The 20983-nt window shown below is 42.0% G+C and overlaps 1 protein-coding gene across 1 annotated transcript in view; it reads right to left on the bottom strand.

Moving 5' to 3' along the window:
- Positions 1 to 20983, bottom strand: part of Fam13a (family with sequence similarity 13 member A) — a 91541-nt gene that overhangs the window by 22800 nt on the left and 47758 nt on the right. Inside the window, exons 6-8 of the mRNA XM_038318568.1 lie at positions 14807 to 14883; positions 13889 to 13931; positions 7561 to 7711 (exon numbers count right to left, since the gene is read on the bottom strand). Of these exons, the coding sequence (XP_038174496.1) occupies positions 7561 to 7711; positions 13889 to 13931; positions 14807 to 14883 (271 nt within the window). The remainder of the gene's footprint in view (positions 1 to 7560; positions 7712 to 13888; positions 13932 to 14806; positions 14884 to 20983) is intronic.

Raw genomic sequence — 20983 nt, 5'->3', positions numbered from 1 at the left:
TGCACAGTACATAGGATTAGCATGTTTCTTTTTGTGCCTCTCTGCACAAAACACAGGATTAGCATGCTTCTCCCTGTGTCTCTCTGCATAGCACACAGGATTAGCATGCTTCTCTTTGTGCTTCTCTGCATGGTACTCAGGATTAGCCTGCTTCTTCCTGTGCTTTGCCCTTGTCGCTTCAGAATTTGATCCTGGAACTCCCATGGTGGAAGGAGAGAATCAACTTCTCAAGTTGTTCTCTGAGTTCCACATGTTCACTGTGGCCCAGGTGCAACACACACCCTGCCCTGTACAAAAGAGATAAATATTAAGAAACCTTTAAAACTATATCCAAAAGATTTCAAAGTAGATCTTGTATGGCATGCCATTTTCTACTTGTAATATTCTGCATAAAAATTCAAGTGTACTTGCCATTTAGTGATCCCCATAAGGCTGGTTAGTACTTGCCATGACCTTAGATTCTGGGAGTCCTAGAGTTTGAAATAGAGAACACCTAGTTGCTCCTTCAACTATGAAGCTTGAAAATGTATGCAGCTATGTGGAATAAATGTGTTTAAGCTTTGTATCTAGAAAGACAAGATCATGATCCCAGAATGTCAGAGCCAGATTAGCGGCATTCTTAAACTTCATACCCTTGTTACATGTTTAGAGTAACCCAGGGGAGCAGGTAACAGGCATCAAGATACAAATCCTTAACTCACCCCAAATACAATGTATTTAAGTGAAGGTCTAGGCACGACTGACAAGCAGGCTGACAAACACGCACACACATGTACATCTATATGCACACACGTAAGTGTGCACATTCTTAAAAACTGCTCCAATGAGCCAAGTGCCCCCATGGTTGTCAAGTCTGAGAACTACTGATTCCAGGCTGTTGCGAGATAAGGCTACCAAATCTGAAGAAGTTAAGCACGAGCCCCCCAGTGAGTGAGAAGAGTTGGCCTGCCTTCTTGCCTTCTAACTTCTAAGTCAGGGTTTTATTTTAGAATGTGTTGGAGCTACAAACATCAGTGATGACTGCCTGAAACTCAGGAAGACTTCACAGCAAAAAGAGGAAAGATTAGCAGGTCCACCTAAAATATCAAGTCATAAAGAACAAGGTTTGAAAAGTTTAAAGAAACTCAAGCTATCTGGAAACAGCGATAAATATTTTGAAAAACAAAAAATGTTCAAGAAAAAAAGTCTTGTTTATTGAGGCTCAAAACGTCGGGCAATGCACGTGGATAAGCCAGGAGACAAATATCTCATTTTTTGGACTAATGGTATCAGCTAAGTAACAGGGTTAGGACTGAGTAGCTCTACCAGCATAAAAGGATGAAAACCTCCAGGAAAGAAGTGAGCCAGGGCAAAGGAATCTCTGTGGGAAACATAAACTTTAGTGTTAAGTTGCAGAAGATGAGACTGTTAAACTGACCAGACCACATCTTCAATTTCCTAAGATAAAAATCAAGTCAGTCCAGACTGGGAGAGGGTTAAGTCAGCCAAAGCAGCCCTCCAGCTGACCACAGCCGCTTCACAGAGAGGTAAACAACCAAGGGAAGGGAGAGCTGATTTGGGGGGACATGGAGCTTTGATATCACAAAGTATGGTGTTAATTGGAGAGCATGCTAGTTACTTTGACATTTCTTTTTCTCAAGAAAAACGAAATAGAGCTTGAAAAGAAGGATCTTACTCTTGATCCTGACCCCCTCAATTTGAATTTTCATCCAGCAGAATACAGTTTCTAAAATGAAAATACTTTTGAGTTTTCAAGCATTTGTTCTCTATGGTCATGAGTTCATCATAAACCGACTGAATTAAGAGTGGTGCTTGGGAGCTAACCTGAAGCTGTCTATCCATTCTCTTGTTAATATAGCTTCATTTTGTGTCTCTGTCCTGATGCAGTCATTTCAATGACAAACAAAACAAACAAAGAAAAACAAGCAAACAGAAAATTCAAATACATCCTTTCCTAGAATTATCAGTGTTGAATAGGAAATAAGACAGCTGAGGAATTTCTTGCACTTTCCCACTAAAGCACATAGGTAGGATAGATGAACCCATTGTTGAGAGATTAGAGATGTAAAGTCATTGTAAATTTCAGCTTTAACAAAGAGAAATGTGGCATAATTGGTCTGCAGATGGAACAGAAGTGGAAATTTCCCCACTTCTGCGACATGGAACACTTAGGTGAGTGCCCTTCATTTCTCCCTTCTATAGAGTCTCACATTTAAAGGACCCCACTTAAGAAAGTCACACACTGATATGTAGTATGTATCTCCTATACTAAGGAATCAATACAGCCAGTTCCCCATGTTAGTCTGAAATATTCTAGCTTACACTTGCTAGTATTCACTCAACTAGGAAGCCAGATAGCTGCCCTGAAGAGTATGAATCAGAGTATGTGCTTTACAGACAGCCAGTCTGTGCATCAGCAGCCTTTCTAACAGCTGCTTGACAAGGATTTTATATTTAGTCAGTAACTCCAAAACATTGAAACAAGGGTATTGCCAGAAAAGTTTTCAAAGGGACAACAGAAAAGATGCAAGGCTTTACACTGGATTCTCCTCCCACAGCAAATTCTGAAATGAACACATTTTCATTTTCAAATAAAACTCCCTTCAGTGCCCTCACAATGAACTCTAGGCAGAATCATGCCATTTTTTAATTAAAAATTAATTCATTCAGGTCATTGACACCATAGCAGGTCATCAGAAATAACAAATAGAAAAGCTGTGGTCCTGCTATCTAAGCGACAGGAATAGGTTCTGAGGCGTCCTAATTCAGACACCACAATTCACAGGGGCATAAAGAGAAATGAACTCATCACAGGAAGGCCTTCACCTCGGAGAAATGCTGGTGCAGGGTATTGAGACAGCTGCACTCTTATCTGGCTGGAGCCCTTGGCTATATAGAAGAAACTGGTTATTGGAATGACTTTTTTTATAAGACATCTGAACAAAATTAAAGGAGATATTTTCCATGTTTCTTTTCCAACTCTGTTATTTAGAGCCACCACTGTTTGTTACAATATCATAACTCTCTTCTCAGCTGCTCAAAGAGGTGCTTGTCCATCTCAGACATGGAAAGACGGAGGCCACAATGGGGGGAAGAGGTTGCTTTCATAAATTCCTTCTAGTGTTCCAAAATTCAACTTTATAACTATGGTAATCTTACTAAATTGTTCAAAAAGTCTTTCAATTACCAGATTGATAGGAACCTTAGCAGTCAGCTGTATCAGGCCCAGGTTTAATTTTTAAGGCTCATGTATATGTTTTGCCTCTATCTGCAAAGTTAAGAAGCAGGGCCTCAACAGGTATACTTAAATTGTCGAACAGAACAGGACTGACAACTTGAAGCAGTAAGAACAATGCTATTGTGACTGACCCTTGGGTTTGCCCATTTATGCATAGTTTCTTTTGTTTGATTTTTCCAGATAGGGTTTCTCTGCGCAGCTTTGGCTGTCTTGGATCTTGCTCTGTGGACCAGAACTCACAGAAATCTCTGAAGGTCGGTCTCGAACTCACAGAAATCTGCCTGCCTCTGCCTCCCAAGTGCTGGGATTAAAGGAGTGTGCCACCACTACCTGGCTACACATAGTTTCTTAATCAGTTACTAAAGTACTACCCTACCTGTCTTCTATTCCTCATGTGCCTCAGAGAAAGCTGTCTTCAGGACCCTGCTAAGGCACAGTTGCTCTTTCTTCAAGGGCAGCACTTCACAATCCAGGATCTAGCTTATTACAAAGAACCGAACTGAGCTTTGTGTGAATGATCAGCACTTAGCAAATATGTGGAGGGCCTGCCTCGTTATTATTGATTTTGCTTCTTTAAAAAATTGTTTTTGAAAATGTCATACAAAGTATTTGTTGAGTTTCCCCCAAAAGTATATTTAGAGATATTTGTTCTAGAGAAAAGCAGCAATATTTACATGGTGCCCATAGGATGTGGAGGACAGCAGATACTAGCTCATTTAATCCATGCAAAACAATGATTATATCTATTATGTATTATTATTTGCTGCTGTTGTTACATCTATTTAAGGACAATGGAATCAAGGCAAAATGGAGACAGATTTCCTAATAGGCCCACAGAACTGATCAAGCAGCTGAGCCAGGATTTGAACACAAAGTTTGGTTTTCATCTACCTTATTTGATGGGATGCATGCTTAGCATTCCTTGGGCATGAGCTAGAAGTTAGGAGATGCTCAACTTTCTTAACTGTATGATGAGAGGGTTCAATTGGAGGTCTTTTATGATCACTTGCTTCTCCATGATTCTTTTAAAATACGTTTCTACATGGATGGATGGATGGATGGATGGATCGATGGATGGATGGATGGATGGATGGCTTGTGTTTGTATATGCTGTGGATGGATGAGTGGATGGATAGATGGTTTGATTGCATTTGTGTACACTGTAGATGGATGAGAGGATGGATGGATGGATGGATGGATGGATGGATGGATGGATGGATGGACGGATTGATTGTCTTTGAGGGCACTGTGGTACATACATGGAGGAGAGAGGACAACTTTTGGGAGTTGGCTTTCTGCTTTCATAGTGTAAGTTCTAAGGACTGAACTTGGGTCATTAGACTTGGTGACACGCGCCCTTACCCACTGAACCATCTCGCCAGTCCCTCTTCATGACTCTTGGAGAGTTTTGGAGAATTTCTCTTTAAAGTTGTTTTCAATTTTAAGTAATAAATGAGAAAAATTATTTTGTGACCTTTAAAAAAATACTCTGGTAGCTGTTTGTGATAGTACATCCCTGTAATCCCAGCATTTAGAAGGCTGAGGTAGGAGGAACTTGAATTCAAGGCCAGCCTGTGTAATAGGGTCTCATTCTGTAGCCCAGGCTGGCCCCAAAGTTGTGATTCTGCTGCCTCTGTCTTCCTACATTGGGATCACAAGTGTGAGCTACCATTCTCAGGTCTAAGTGCTCTTTAAGCCTAATTTCAGGGCAAAAAAAAAAAAAACCCAATAGCTGTGTGTTTACATCTCCTACAAATTAGCATGAGTGGGACTTAATAACATTTTTAATCACACAATTCTAATTACCTTTCAGTATCAGAGCAGTGCCTTTAATTTGTCTAGCCATTTAACTTTGGAGAGTTGAAACCCTAGCACCAAAAAGAATAACTCCTTGACTGATTCCATGATGTGCTTTAAAATGTGAAGGCATTGCTGATGACATGGAACAAGCAAGCTTAGTTGGGACCTCTGTTCACTTGCAAGGGTTCCACTCCGTAGACTATGGGATCTACTTACTGTTTCAATCTCTTTCATTGTTCCCTTGATCCTAAGCTTAAGAACTCAGAGAACATTATTTCCCAGGCACAGGCTTCAGGGCTCCGGCCTCAGCCATTCATGCCACCCGAAATCAGCTGACTCTTCCCGGCTCCTCCTCAGTCTGTGACCAATGATACAGGCCAGGGAGCAGGCATGCAAACCCAGAGTGTCCCTCCACAGTGTGGGTTTGGGGGTGTTGGAGGCCGAGTGTGGATATTGGTCTGTACACTTTGGTGATTATTGCTTCCATCTTTACATTTTGTTGCTTTTCTTTTGTGTGCACAACTTAAACTAGTGTGAAGTTATTTGCTACTAGAAAAACAGCTTTTTATTTCCACTGAAGCTTTAAATAAGATGATTTTCTAGCCATCAAATTTATTGTTGTCAATTACTCTAGCTTCACAAATTGGCTTCTTTATTTTGACTGTACTTCTGGCTATGTTCCCGTCACAAAGCAATTTGGAAATCAGAATCTGTAATTGCAAAACGGTTACTGAGAACAATAACCAAACAGTCAAAATGACCTTGAGGATGAATCCTTGTAGATTTTAAAAGTGCAGAAGTTCAACACCAATCACATGCGTGAGTGAGAACAGAGCGGCCTCAGCAGTTTGCCTACACAAGCCTCGGGCCTGAGGCAGCCTGTAAAGTGTATTTTCACAAGTGACCTTTTAGAAAACATCCTGCCCAGCCTTCTAAAGAAGATGCTGGTCTCGCCTCACTTTTATTCTCGGCAGAAAAAATTCTTTAAAGTAATGGGATGGTTTCTAAGAAACTCAAAATTGGCTTTCAACTACTCTGGAGATTTTTTTTTTTTAGGTTATGTGTATTGAGAGAAAATTTTAAATTTGTGATTAACCAAGAGAAATAATTAAAAAAAAAAAAAGTGCGGTCCATTTCAGGGGAGGAGCAGAATGTGAATGCAGCTCACTTGAATTCTGGCTCCGATTTCTCCTTTTTATTTAAAAGCTATAAGATCGACCATATCATGTAAATGCAAATACATTTATTTATTTTCCTTTTGTTCTTATTTAGACATCAGTGACCATCCTGAGACTCTTTGGGGGTAGGGAAGGCAGGTTGTTGTGAATTATAGATTAAAAAGGCATACGATTATTTCAAAGTGGGCAAAAATGAATGACAAACTAGTTGATATCCAGAAATAGATCAGTTAAGTTTGACATGAAGCAAGCCAACTATGGCTTCTTTTTTTCTCTGAATAGCTTGAGTTGGGATGATGTGACAGAATTTCAGATCTGCTGCCTAATTATATGAAAATAACCAGAACGGGTTTCTCAGATTACAGGAGGCAAAATGGAAATAAAACAGTCTTTCTCACAAAGCCCTGCATGCCAGGACAGTAATTAGGTCAACCTTTCACCATGTGGGCTTTTCCGAGGGACTTTGGTCATTAGATAAAAGAGGAGTGGGTCTGGATAGGGGACAGGGAATGCCTGCACCAGCAGGGCTGATTCTCATAGCTGTGACTCTCTGTTAAGGCCTTATGTTAAGTTATGCGGCCGTTCTGAAGCCAGGAGCCCATTTCTCCCTGGCTGGGGCCTTCAGAAACCACTATATAGGGTGCTGGCATGGCTTTGAGTGTAGGCAGAGGGATGGAGAAGGCGGTTCCATAGAACTGCTGGAGTCCCCCTCTGACATAGTTTTGATATAGCTAACGTCTTCCTCAAAGTAAATTTCTGATGTTTTCACTAGACATATCTGGACAAAAAAAAAAAAAAAAATCTAAAACTGTGTCACAGGTTTTCAGCAAAGACGCATTATCGTTCAGTGTTCTTGTTAGTGTGCCAACCTGGATTTTTTAAATGCATACATTAAAAGATAGAAGAAAAGCAGAGAAAAACATCTTCCTTGAAAACTTGGAAGGTGTACCGCAGGAAGGGAGTGATGTGGGGTGACTGGTAGGGGGCAGCTGAAGATGACGGACAGTGGATGAGGTCGTGGGTGACCGGCTTCCCACAGCATACTACAAGCAGGGGCAGCACTCTTGGTGGGTTAAAAACTTACTCCAAGGTGATGCTCAGACAAAGCCATCCTATTTTCCTTGATTGAACTGCAACTACCCTTAGCAACACTGAACACAGCATGTTCCTACGCTGCCTGGTAAAGGATGTACGGTCGTTTTTAATTTTTTATAGAAACCCAGTTTCTTCTGCATGCGTAGCTCTTACTCTCATCCGCACAGGCATGCAGTCACACGCCTTGTATATACTTATGCATCGTGCTTTTTCAGTGCAAGACCACCCCTATGGCAGAGGATCACCTACCTTCCCAGTTCTTCTCATCATCGCATAAGGCTGTCAGGTCCAACTGGGGCATTTCAGGGACAAAGCTCTCCTGCTGATCATCGGCATCTTGATTCCTCTGTTGTTTGGTGTCAGATATACTGGGATGCTCCTGAATCTTCATTGTGGGGCTCTGCAAGAACAGCACAGTGTCCCCTAAGAGCTACTGTTCACCAAAATGCAAAACCATTTGCAGCGATTCCACGCCTTCTGAATGCAACCTCCCAAGTCCCAGCTGCTAACACTTCCATTGCAGACATAAAAACCAGGGCTTGATGCCCCCTGGGCACTCTCTGGCTACTCTCATGCAAAAAGCCTCTGCCCATCTGCCAGCCTTTAACTTTTCTTCTTAGGATTTCCTTAGGCTGTTCCTCCGGAGGACTTCAGGCAGCTGACAGGCCTTGAGTGATTACAGACTGAGGCCCGTGAGGAGGAGAAGGAGTTTATGTTTCTTAAAGGAGCATGGCTCACCAGATGGTAAACAACAACAAAAAGCTGGCTACGGTTGCTAAGGCTGCAGCAGCAACATGGTGTGTCTGGCAAGCAGTGCTTTTGCCGCTTAGGTAAACATTCCTGCCAGGGCAGGGGCAGAAGCAGGGGACACCACACTCCTCTGAGCCCTCAGGCTTAGATCAATTAAATGGGGCTGTTTTCTCCAGAGTGTGGGGAGAACAGACTATTTATGGAGGCGCTCTGGGTATTAAAGCATTGTTGCGCAAATTCAAAGGACACGGGTTTGGTGTTTCATCTGGGCTAGCAGTGAGGAATAGACCCTGAAAACAAGCCAAGATTACAGGGAGAACAATCTTCCCCGCCTAGTAAAAAGTTAAGAGCTGGCAAGTTGGTGATTTGGAATTTTTTTTGTGTGTGTGATTTGGAATTTATATCTTGCAATTTTCAGTTGTTATTCTATTTATTGTTCGTCTACCTTGAATACTAAAGCTGCATCTGGTTCTGCCATTGGCAGCACCTACACCCAGCTAGGACATCTGATGGGAAGAAAAACCTTCCCTGAAAGGCTGATATTTAAGCTAAATGCTTCTGTGTGTGCATTAAAAGTAGCACCTAAATCAATTCTTTTGTATCAAACTGTCCTTTACCTTGTTCTCCTGGCATGCTGTAAATTAAGCTGCTCTGCTTCTTCCTACTTTCATGAAATCAGAAATGACCGCACTTGAATAGTTTTACTCAAAAGTCTACTTTTCAAGTAGCACAGATCTGCACAAAATATTTTCTTTGGGGTAAATGAACATTTATTTTTAGTTACCCTATTATTAAAATAAAAAGCCAAGAACATTTGGAAACCGTAAGCGCATTCACTAATGTAGGAGATGTTGTTACACTTAAAGTAAAGCTCTGTTTAAGACCTTCAGCTCCTTTTAATAGTCGTCTGACCCACTTTGAGATCACCAGGGGAATATGCAACGATTTTTTTTATTTTTTTATTATTCTCTTTCTACTGAGTGAATCCTGAAGACTGGCATTTTCTTCACGTTGGGAACAAAACCAAACTCCAATAAGGTTGTGCATCACGTGAGAACACCATGGCAACCTTACACTCTAGAACATTATAAGCATGTTGTCTTTCTCTTGGGACATGGTCATATTACAGAAATCATTTGTTTCTTGAGATTAGCTGAAGTGGACCAAGGGAAGCTTCAATCTGGTATTCAGGTTTTAGGTGTTTTAGGGACAATCAGTCAAAAGTCGTAGATGAACATGCGAGTTCGTATGACCATACATGTGTAAGACAGAGAAAAAGGACGTGTATATAGTAGATGAGTATTTCTCAGGAAACTTGTAAAGCTCTGTGGAGATTTAAGAGATAATAATCAGAGCCTACAACAGAAAAAGGGGCATCCAGACAGAAGCTACCATTCTTTCTGTTGTTATAAGACACCATGTAAGGACCAATGCGTAAAATGCCAGGCTCTCAAACTGCTAGCGAGGGACTAGGAGTATGTATGACTATGCTACATCAAAAGATGGGACACACTTCCACATCATGAAAAAAATTCAGGACAGAGTTACCAGTATGTTTGTCATTCATCAGCAGTAGCAGGCGACTCGGGTAAGAGGTATGGGTTGGAAGGCTGTAGAGAAGGGCAGGAGTGGATAAGTACGAAGTAAAATAAAACACGGAGCACCAGGGCCACAGTGAAAGAAGGGGTTCCGAGGTGGACAGCCCTGAGGCTTCGAAGTGTGATGGCAGAAGCCTGAAGGGCCAGAAGCAGGGCCATGGCTGGCAGGCTCCATATGCTGAGCTAAGCACAGCATAATGAAGTACACCATGGCGCTGCCCGACTCAGTGGTTAAGAGCACCGCTGCGCTTGCCGAGGACCCAGGTTCCATTCTTAGCATCTATGTGGTGGTTCCCACTGTCTGTAACTCCAGATCAAGGGGGTCTGACTCTGGCTTCTACAGATGCTTCACACACACAGTTCAGAGACATTTGTGTGGGCCCAAACACCCTTTCACATAAAGTAAAAACAAACAAGTCATAAAAGTTTAAAAAATAAAAACAGCATTAGGTCTATGGCCATAAAACAAAGAAAGATGGGTGTTAGCGACAGTGGACGAGGTGTCTTACTTTATCTTGTGTGGCCAGGGATGGCCTCTTTCCCATAATGATATGCACACAGAGGTGTGAAGGAAGTGAGGGAATGGGCTGTCATTGGGAACAGCATTAGAGAAAGGTGGAAACAAACATGTGACACTTTGTTTAATGAGGTCTTGCCATTTTTATGTGATTCAGGGATAACAAGTAGCCACTTTGAAATAGGGTAAGGACAGGCCACCAGGGTGGGCACTGTTCAGTGTGGCATGGGATATCTGCTTAGTGAAACCTAGGTTAACTGAAGTTGATTCTTGGAACAGCAGTGGACAAACGCCTCTTGCCAACACCTGTGCCCTCTTGCAGCATGATGGACAGACTTGCAGAGCAAGTACGCTCGGTCTCAGTGGAACTCATGCACAGCTTGGCTCTGACTTGCCGGGCTGTGCCCCATTCCTGAGGTTGCTGTTTTACCTGTCCTCTAGTGCTAGCAACCTGAGTCCTAATTTCTGGCACAAGTGGTCTATGAAGCTCATGTGCTCTCCTGGCCTAAGGCCCAATTGGCTACTGCATAGGAGTGGGCAGTGATGGTGGTTGCTACTCAGTAGCTACTCAGGTTCTGTAGCCATGTGCAAGAAGATAAACTGCTCTTCCTTCCTGCAGGTACCTTTGTGGAGGCTTTTTGCCAGGGAAGCAATACCCTCTAGGAATGCTTATCATAGACACACCAAATACTGCCTATTTCCTTATCTGTTTCTCTTATCCCTTTGATCACTCAAGTTAACAATGTCAAGCGCACTCTCAAACACCAAAATATTTTTGGTTTAAACTTTTGTTATTTACACATCCAGTATCTTAAATTAAATCAAAAATAAATTTAATTGCACAAATTTCAACTCAGAAATCCTTCATGCTATGATGCAGAGCACAGTGAACCTCAAAATGCTGCCTCACATACAAAACAATGAATCTTTGCTTAATGGAATAATGGGTGGCTCATAGAGATCCAGTACAGCAGGGAGATAAAGATGGGTTCTGGAGGCGGAGACCTGAGGTTAAATAGCAGCTTAGCTTTGTTAAGACCTGTGAACCAGCCTCTCTGAGCCTTGGCTTCCCTTTGTCTAACCCTGGACTGAGCATCTTAAGGCTGTTGTGAGGGACAAATGGAAAACACATACAAACAGATCACCCACAGTAAGGGTAAAGAGATTTCCATTTCTCCCCCTCCTCCTTTCCTTGTTTACTTGGCAAATGTTTAGGGAATGGTAGCATGTTCTGGGCAACAGAATTCACAAGTGAGTAAGGTTTAGAATTCCACATGGAAGAGAAAATTTGAATGTCTGAGTGCCAGTGTCATAAAAGTTATAAAGGGAAAGGGAAGGCTGGCAGAGAGCACATACAGACTGCTTGCCTCACCTGGGTCTCAGGTGACATTCCTCATGCAGATCCAGGCCATTAACCTAAGTCCCCCAGTCTCATCATTGTTGAAACTACACCTGGCCTGTTTTCTCTGCTCTGCCCCCTTCCTTGGCTTCTGGCAATAGGAGAATTTATGTGCCCTTCCTTCTCTTTTGGGTACATGGACAAGATCTGGGTATGTGGCTGAGGACTCAGTAGGATGAACAACAACACTAGAGGCTGCTGGACAAGGCAACTTTCCCAGGAAAACCTGGTATTAACTGGACACAGGAAACCACCAGCATTTACTGTTTGGGCAATAATAAAGGACTATAGACATAACACATCCCCAAGGTTTGTGAGTGCCACAAGCTCCAGGGGCTTGTGGTGAGCACTGAGTGTCCTGTTTCTCAGGGTCAGTGAGAGCTTGGACATGAGATGGTGAGACAATCAACTCTCAGTCTTGCATGGCAAGCCTTAAGTTCTTCCCTTCTCCTATTTTTCTCTTCCTACTTTTATTTACTTACTTTTTTGAAGGAGGAGAAATAAAATGGAAATAGGCTTTTATGATGAATGTCCTGTTTGTTATCAAAGGTATGCTTCTAATCACTTTTAATCAGTGGGCTTAGAAGGCATAAAGAACATAAAAATGTCTTGAAAGAATTTAACATTTCATTGACCTAGAATTCTGAAATAAAATTACATCTTTCAGATAATGCACTGCTCTTCATACAGTCAATAATCCTTGATTCTCTTTCTTCCACAGCAAATGATTCATTATGAGTCTATTGTTTGAATATTTTAGACTTTTGTATGAAGTGTAGTGTTTTCACAATAGAAAATTGCTCAGCTGGGGGCTGGAGAGATGGCTCGGATTAGAGTGTTTACTATTCTTAAAGAGACCCCCAAGCTCACTTCCCAGCATCCCTATCAGGCAGTTCAAAACTGCTTATAATTCCTGCTCTAGGGAGATCCGATGCCTCTGGCCTCCATGGGCATCCTCACTCATGGGCATATATACCCACAGTTAGATGAATAATTAAAATAAAACAAAACAAAAACCCAACTAAACCTTTAAAGAGAAATGCTTAGGTTACAGAAGACTCCAAACTGTAGGGCATCTTTATAGTAAGCACAAGTCAGAAAATGTATCTCAGTTATACGTTTTAGAAGGTGGACATAAGAGTGGTAAGGATGCCTTCTCTTCCAGATACCTGTGGTTGTTAGTGAGCTTCAGAAAGAAAGAGCAAGCACTCTAGGCTCCATGCCTCATAGAGTCCTCGCCACCTCTTTCTTAAGTTACCTCCGTTCATACAGCCCAAGGAAGATAGTTTATTAAAGTGCCAACCTCTCCAAGGCCTGCCCAAAGAAACGTTACTTTCATTTGTAGTGTTTTGAAGTGATTCAATTTTTTAATTGTATGTCACTAAGTAAATTTTAATTCAGGAGAAAGGAACGTGTAACTCTTGGTGACTGGTGCCGCACATGCATGACACATGTAAGATGAGGGCCTGGCACTCAGGAGAGTTTCAGATCTGTCCCAGTGATTGTGCTATGATCCAAAGAGATAAGGAAGCCACTGTAAGTCACATGTCATTTGGGGTTATGATTTACTATCAGGAAGTTCATTGATAAGGCTGTTCTGCTCCACTTTATCCCAGAACAGTTAAGAAGACATCTCTAGGAGACTGACACACTTTAGGTTCAATGTCAAAAAGTTTTCTGTGAGTCAAGGAAGATGGCAGGGAAAAGAAGAAACATGCCCTTTGACACAGTCCCTAGAGACAAGGAAAGCACACCAGCCTCTTGCTTTTGTCCTAAGCTATGAAGGAATTATCTCAGAAGCTGAAAGTTGAATTAAAAAAAAGAGATGACAGTCTCTACCTAGGTTATTTTTGGGGAGACAGTCTTGCTATGCAGCCCAACTGTCATTCTTCCTGCCTTAGCCTCTTGGGCGCTGGCATTACAGGCATGAGGAACTATAACCAGCTCTCTAGGTAGGTTGATGACGAAGCATGCATTGCAAGAATTGAGTAGAAGAAATATAAGAAATCTACAGCACTAGTGGGGAGGTTTTCATTAATTTATAATGGCTTCGTGTGAATGTGCAGTTTTCCAAGGAGAAAGATGCTAAATTTTCAGATTCCATTTAAATTTTTTTTTTTTTTTTTTTTTTTTTTTTTACTGGTAAAGATCAAATCTAAAGCATTGTACATGGTAGATGAATGCTCTGCCTTCCATTCTAATCAAGTCCTGTCAACTACTTCACCGGCTCTTACCGACAGGCTAGTGACATCCCCGAGCACACTCAGGAACAAGGGCCATGCCCCACTGGTTACACTTTCCTTAGCTACTCACCTCACAGTGCTGAGTGTCTCCACCACCTCTTCCATTTTCTTTGCTATGAACAACAAAAATACATAAATTGTCCACTTATTTTATAACCACTTTAATCTACTCATACTATAATTTTCTTTTAAAAGTGGCCAGAGTATCTCTAAACCAAATTCTTATAAAATTCAAAAATAAAATAGAAGAGAAAATTAAGATTTACTAGGCAGCCTAGAGATACACTAATCTATGAGTAGAACAACACACGGGGACTCATGGCAGCTTCATGACTGCATGATCAAGGTCTGTAGATGCTCAAGACAAAGTTCCAGCATTGGTGGAGTTGTGGGGAGTAGAGGGTAGTGGTGGGGGGTGGCCTAAGTTCCAATACTTCCTCTCCTAGCAGCTATCAGTTTTATTTCAGGGTGTGACCCACACTCCAGGGCAGTTCTCACACCCTAGAGTATTTAGACAACACACTTGGGTTTGTCTGTCTGTTTTTAAAAAGATGAACATGACGTTGGATGGGTCAGGGAGAGGAGTTGATTTGGGGAAGTTGGACGAGAGAGATTGAATATGAAATTTTATGAAAATTTCAAATAATTAATAAAAATAATATATCTTGGTTCTTCAAGACAGTGTCTCTCTGTGTAGCCCTGGCTGTGCTGGAACTCACTCTACAGACCAGGCTGGCCTCGAACTCAGAGATTTGCCTGCCTCTGCCTTCTGAGTGCTGGAATTAAAGGTATGCACCACCATTCCCTGGGGAAATTTTATATCCTAAAAATAATGCACATAGAGAAAGAAAACCTATATGAAAACTAACACAGATGTGATTATTAGCCACAGTAATAGAGTCTGTATGCCAAGTAAACAGTGCCGGCCACCAAGCATAATCTTTTCATACCCTTGAAAACAGGGTGAGAAGAAAATTCTAAAATAAACCTTTCATTGGATCTCAGTTCAACAGCTTCTGGTCCTGGTCTTCCATGTAATGGCACGGAACTAAGACTGTCCACAGTCTGTAACAGAACAAACATGGTTTGCTATGAAGGAAGGGAAGAAAATTCAATGGCATACCCTCCTTTCTATAAAATAGAAAAGCCAGAAAAAATCAGATAGGGTCACACTGCGTTAAGATGATGATTATTGACACCCCCTGTCACCCCTTTAGCACAGGAAACTGCCACCACTGTGGAAATGGCTGACGGTAACATCCACATTAGTAAAAGAGCCTTTACGGCTAGAGTGTAAGAATCAGGTTGCCAGAAAATCAGGATGGTTTGCAAATGCAATGGAGGAACGATCTTGACTCTAATCAGAACTTATATAACCATCACTGCTCATTTAAGGCTCCTTATCCTTTTCTTCTTAGCCTGTGTCTTTGTTTGAGACAAAGTCTCATGTAATGCTCTCGAGGTGATCCTCATGCCTCCATCTTGAAAGTCCCAGGGCACAGTTATGTACCCTCATGCCCAGTTTAATTTATTACCGTTGTGGAATGTAATACTAATATGACCTTGTGTAAACAATAGGCAGTGATGAGTAGAATGGTCTGGTTATAAATGAGCTTGGTCCAAAGGCCGCCTCTTGGGCTTGGTGTGTAGCTCAGCAGTAGAGCAAGGCCCTGGTTTCAACTGTGCACATAAAAAGGAAGTGCTCTTTGCATTTCTTATCTGCTAATGGGGAAGAGTAAACTAGTGCAGCTACAATGGAAGTCAGTCTAGATGGTTCTCAAAGAATTAAAAATAGAATGATCACATGACCCAGCACTACCATGACAGGACACATACCCAAAGCACTCCGTATCTTACCACAGAGACAACTACGCATCCAGGTTTAGTGATGCATTATTCAGTGCTAAAAGGGCATGAAGCCAGCATAGATGTCCATCAACAAAAGAATGCATAATGAGAATGTGGTATACACAATAGAATAAAATCATGAAATTTGCAGCAAAATGGATAGAATGGAAAAGATGATATTAAACAACGTGACCCAGTCTCAGAAAGACACAGACGCATCTTCTCTTTCATATGAGGACCCTAGCTTTTAGTGTTTGTGAGTCTAACAAGTAAGGAGTTCAGGGAGCAGGTACAGAGTTTGAAACTAGATAGAAAGAGGAGGACAAGGAGTGTGAGGAAAGTGGGGGGAAGGGGTGAAACGTCTCATGTGACATTGAAGTGGAAAGGAGGCTATAGGGGTGGAAGGGCAAAAAGGAAGGAGGGAGACAGAGAAAAAATGCAATACAACCCAATTCTTTACAAGTCAATACAATTTTTTTTTTTTTTTTTTAAAGAAAAGCACATCACAAGAAATCTGAGCAGTTTCTCCTTGGTGCCACCCTTGTGTTTGAGCTATAGCTTCCCTTCCATCTGAAAAGGCAGCTAATAAGTTCTTCCTTTTAAACAAATCTTGCCCTGTTTATATACAAACCCAAGAGTCCTTTCCTTTGTGTACCATTGAATACAGAAAGAACGCATTGGCTTCTGCACTCTGTGTTTTGGCAATTAATGTTTAACTTTCCTATGCAGGGTCTATGACAGAGAGAAACAAAGGTATTAACAACACTGTGACAAAGTGTGTTTGGGGCAGCTCAACTGTGAAAGTGAGGAGGGGAGATTAGTGGTCTGTCTGGTCACGTTTGCCATTGAACTGCTGGTGCCCAGCATCGCTCAGCAGGAGCGATCAATGTGAGAGCTGTCATCTTGTTCAGGATAACTTGTATAACACAAAGTCTAAACTCCAAAGACTCAAAGAGCTGGAGAGAGAGAGAGAGAGGAGAGGCCCAGAACAGCTGCCATCTTCAGCACAATGCTCAGGGCATGCTCTGGGAGATTTCTTTCTTATTCCAGTTCACAGGAGGGAGCATTGGGAGATTTCACCAGCTAGGCCTGGAAGTCACGCACATCATGTCTCCCATCTCAGCAGGAGAGGCAGAATACGTGCTGGTACCGGGCATATGGTTACTTCATGACTGGGAGGAAAGGGTGCAGATGGGAAGAGCGAGTGAGCTCGCTCTTCATGGTGCCTCTTCACAATATCAGTAGTTCTTTGTGTGTCTGTGCATGTGCATGCGGATGCATCTATGCCTGCATGAGTGTGGATTCAGAGGACAACTCTATGGGCCCACTTTCCTCCTGCCATCTTTTGGGATCCAGGGATCACACTCAGGTTGCCAGGGCATGTACACCTGTTGATCACCATGCTGGCCCTAGCCTATATATTTTCAGCACTAAAACAATAAAAGGCACAAAAGTAATAAAAAGGAATTTCAAGCTGCCACTGATCCTTTACTAATGAGGTCACATCACAATCTCCTTTCTTGAACTCAAGGTTAGAGTCCTGGACTTGTTTTGACTGGCAACACTACCATGACCTTCAGGGTGACATGTTTATTCAAAGGAGGCCTCTGCCCTTGTCCTCCAAAAGCTCTGTCAGCACGTACAGCTTTTGAAGACAAAGTCAATTTGTCCTTCAGTGTTTAAGTGTTTCAGTCTGACGGCAAATAGGTATTGAGTCTGGTTTTTAATCCCAACACTGGGCAGCAGGGGATTTAAAATAATTTCTAGTCCAAAGCAAGCTGTATCCAGTCATTTGTTCATTTATACTGGAAGGCTATGTTTATAATTGAATCCAAGTTGAAAACATCCATAAAAGGCAGTGGGGTTAAGAACCCATTTTCCTGCAGTATCTGACATTAACCTTCATCATAATTAGGAGAACAGACTATAAATAGGAACCGTATTTAGAATAGTAGGTATTTCAGGTTGACAAAGTGAGCTAAATGCTTTCCAGGAGGCATGTGTGTAAGGACTTTTCCTGCTTCTGTGAGCATGGTCAATGCTTTCTCTGGCTTCTGCATGCCATTTCCTAGACAGTGTCAAGATTTTCCTGTGTCAGCCTCCTAGGTACTGAAATTATAGGCATTACAGGCACATGCACCATGCTTAGCTATGGTTAAAGCCTTCTATATACAATTCAGGGAAAATTGTCCCTGTTGTTTGAGGGTTAGCAGCCATGTTCAGCACTTGACTTTGAATATGATGAGGGGCCACCAGAGCAAGTCCTTTTTCATCATACCTTAGGGAAGGACCAGTCTTTTAAGAGGAGCTTAACATGCCTGGATACATTGTTTTCAGTGGTGTTGCTATTGCAGTTTGCCATAAAATGGAATAAGATGCAGGAAGAGGCACAGTTGGCAACTGATGGAGACCGGATTGAAAGCCAAAGATTCTAAACCACACCATCATCCTAACCATACACAGGGGCACAGAAAAAGTCACTCTTAAACTAAGATGGAAAGAGCTTTTGCTTGCTTATTTGTCAGTTAAATAGACTCAGAAGAATAGCTGTTTTGAAATTTTGACCTAAATTCTTTTGAACTCAAAAACTTCTATAACAAAGATGTACAGTTACTTTTGTGGTGAAAATAAACAAAAGGCAACAAATTAAACAGCGTGTATTCAACTATGTATTTATAATCTACTGACAAAAAAAAAAAACCAAAGGGTAAAAAACAAAGGTAAAAAAAAAAAAAAACAAAGGTAAAGGAAGTCTGATTAAGGCTCACAATAACTCCATCAGCTCACCAAAAGATTGCTGCAAAATAAACAACGTAGAAAATAAGGCAAATGAATGATTTATCATGGCTTGGCCTACTATTCTAGAATGCTGAGTTGACATCCCTGACGCCATCAAGGGCTAGAAACAAAGGGAGACAGTATAATGTATGGCTAGCATGATGGTGTGGTTTAGGATCTTTGTATATGTTTAGGATGATGGTGTGGTTTAGGATCTTTGTATATGTTTAGGATGATGGTGTGGTTTAGAATCTTTGTGTATGGTTAGGATGATGGTGTGGTTTAGAATCTTTGTGTATGATTAGGATGATGGTGTGGTTTAGGATCTTTGGCTTTCAATCCGGTCTCCATCAGTTGCCAACTGTGCCTCTTCCTGCATCTTATTCCATTTTATGGCAAACTGCAATAGCAACACCACTGAAAACAATGTATCCAGGCATGTTAAGCTCCTCTTAAAAGACTGGTCCTTCCCTAAGGTATGATGTAAAAGGACTTGCTCTGGTGGCCTCTCATTGTATTCAAAGTCAAGTGCTGAACATGGGTGCTAACCCTCAAACAACAGGGGCTCCTCCTACAGTATCTGACATTACCATCCATCACACGCCCCTCTCAACCCAGACCCAACCACAGCAGCTTTCTAACATCAACAAAAAGAGAAGACTCCTGCACCTTCTGCCTGGATATGGCGATCCTAGGGAATCCACGGGCTTATTCCGTCCTCTCTGACGTCCTGTATCGGTGCCATCTTCAATGAGGCTTATCCTGCTGACCCTCTCTTCTGCATCATTCTTTAGTGCCCCTCCCACTGTTTCTTCTCTTCACCCTGATTTATTTATTGCTTTCCATAGTTGGTAAGTTTTGCATATGACTGTATTTATGTACTCATCTCCCCTCTTATCCTCTGAGAATTCACACTTCAGTAGGCAGAACATATGTGCCTGGTTTGGCCACCATTCATGTCCTCAGTCCCCACAGGAGTGCTTGTTGGAGACTGGCACGAGGAGGCCAGTGTTTCACAGTGACCAACATTTTCCCATGTGGCACCACTTAGAAGATAACTACCATGGAGTTCAGACAGGATCTCTTGCTGCATTGCGCTGCACTGAAGATGGAGTTTAAAAGCACTGTCTGTATTGCGTGGGTGATTTGTTTTGCAGCAGCAGATGGAATGGTCTAGTGGGGGCAGAGTGGAGGGGTGCAGACATGCTAGTTGACTGTTTGGACTCCAAACTAATTAGAAAAGGCTACCAGCCATGCCATGGAAAGACAAGGGGAAAGGACTGAAAATAGTTTATTTTCAAATGGCCTTTAATTTTTAATGTGTGAGAGTGTGTATGGGGTGAGGCTTAAGCTTGCCAAGAAGTATATGTGGAGGTCAAAGGGCAACTTGCCAGAGTCAGTTCTTTACTTCCATTATGTAGGTCCCTGGACTTGAACTAAGATAATCAATCAGGCTTGGCAGCAAGCACTTTTGCCTCAAAGCCATATTACTGGTCCAGAAATCAAGATATTTTCAATATAATCACCTACATTTGACAACTAGAAAGTGTGAGGAAGGGCGGCAGATAAAGGGAAGGAAAGGATTTGGAACAACTAAGGAGGACACAGTGAGGCTGCATAAGAGCAAGGTCAAAAGAGACCACAGAGCAAAAGGAAAGCTGGTTTGAACACGTTGATGTTAGGGGTTGGTGAGGCAAACCTGATCTGGAAAACGTGTAGAGATCGCGGAAAGCTTAGAATGGGAGAAGATCAGAAGCAAGGCCCTGACAGAGAGGTGTCAGGATTTGGGTAACACTCACATCCCAGCAGGACTAAGGAAGAGGAGCCAGTCAGGCTCCAGCAGAGCAGTCAGCTGTCACTCTGAGAAGGGGCAAAGAGAGATCAGTGTTGCAGAAAGGCCAAGAGACAAAGGGACTATTGGTTCACACCAGGCCACAATAGGCCACTGCAGAAGGGTCTTAAAGGGCTAGTTCATAACCTAGAAAACTTGGTGTCTGCAGGAAAGTGTTAAATTTGACTACAGGGCTGGGTAGGTAAAGGACCACAGCAAAAAGTGCAGACAGATGGCTGAAGTAGAGAGGGACTAGGCCCCGGAGTACAGGGGACAATTCGAAGAAAAACCTTCACTGTGTTCCCTTTGACCTACACTTTAGCATTTTAGTTGCATTTAACTCATAAAAAGCCAAAAGAGATAATGATATCCTTACATAAATAGCAACTAAGGTTTCATAGCATGCCTACCTACTTGGGGCTATTTGTTTTAGCAGTGCTGGGGATTGAACTTTCAGTCTTACACGTGAGGGTCAAGTGCTTGAGCCCTGAGCTGTACTACTTTTCTCATTTGCCTAGTAATAGAGTGATAAAGCTAAGACTGAAATTAAGATATAACCAAAAGTACGGCCCATTCTTCTCTTGTGAGGTCAACTGAGATTTCAGATAGTAGGTGGCAGCTGTGATCTACTAAAGATGAGATGAGATCTACTGAAGTCTGCTTTTAATACTTTCAATATAGTGCTTGCTATAGGATTATACAGTCTAA

Source organism: Arvicola amphibius, chromosome 2 (assembly GCF_903992535.2).
Source record: "Arvicola amphibius chromosome 2, mArvAmp1.2, whole genome shotgun sequence".
In the NCBI taxonomy this organism is placed as follows: Eukaryota; Metazoa; Chordata; class Mammalia; order Rodentia; family Cricetidae; genus Arvicola; species Arvicola amphibius.
Note: the sequence above shows the minus strand (reverse complement) of the source record. Positions and strands in the feature narration are given on the sequence as shown.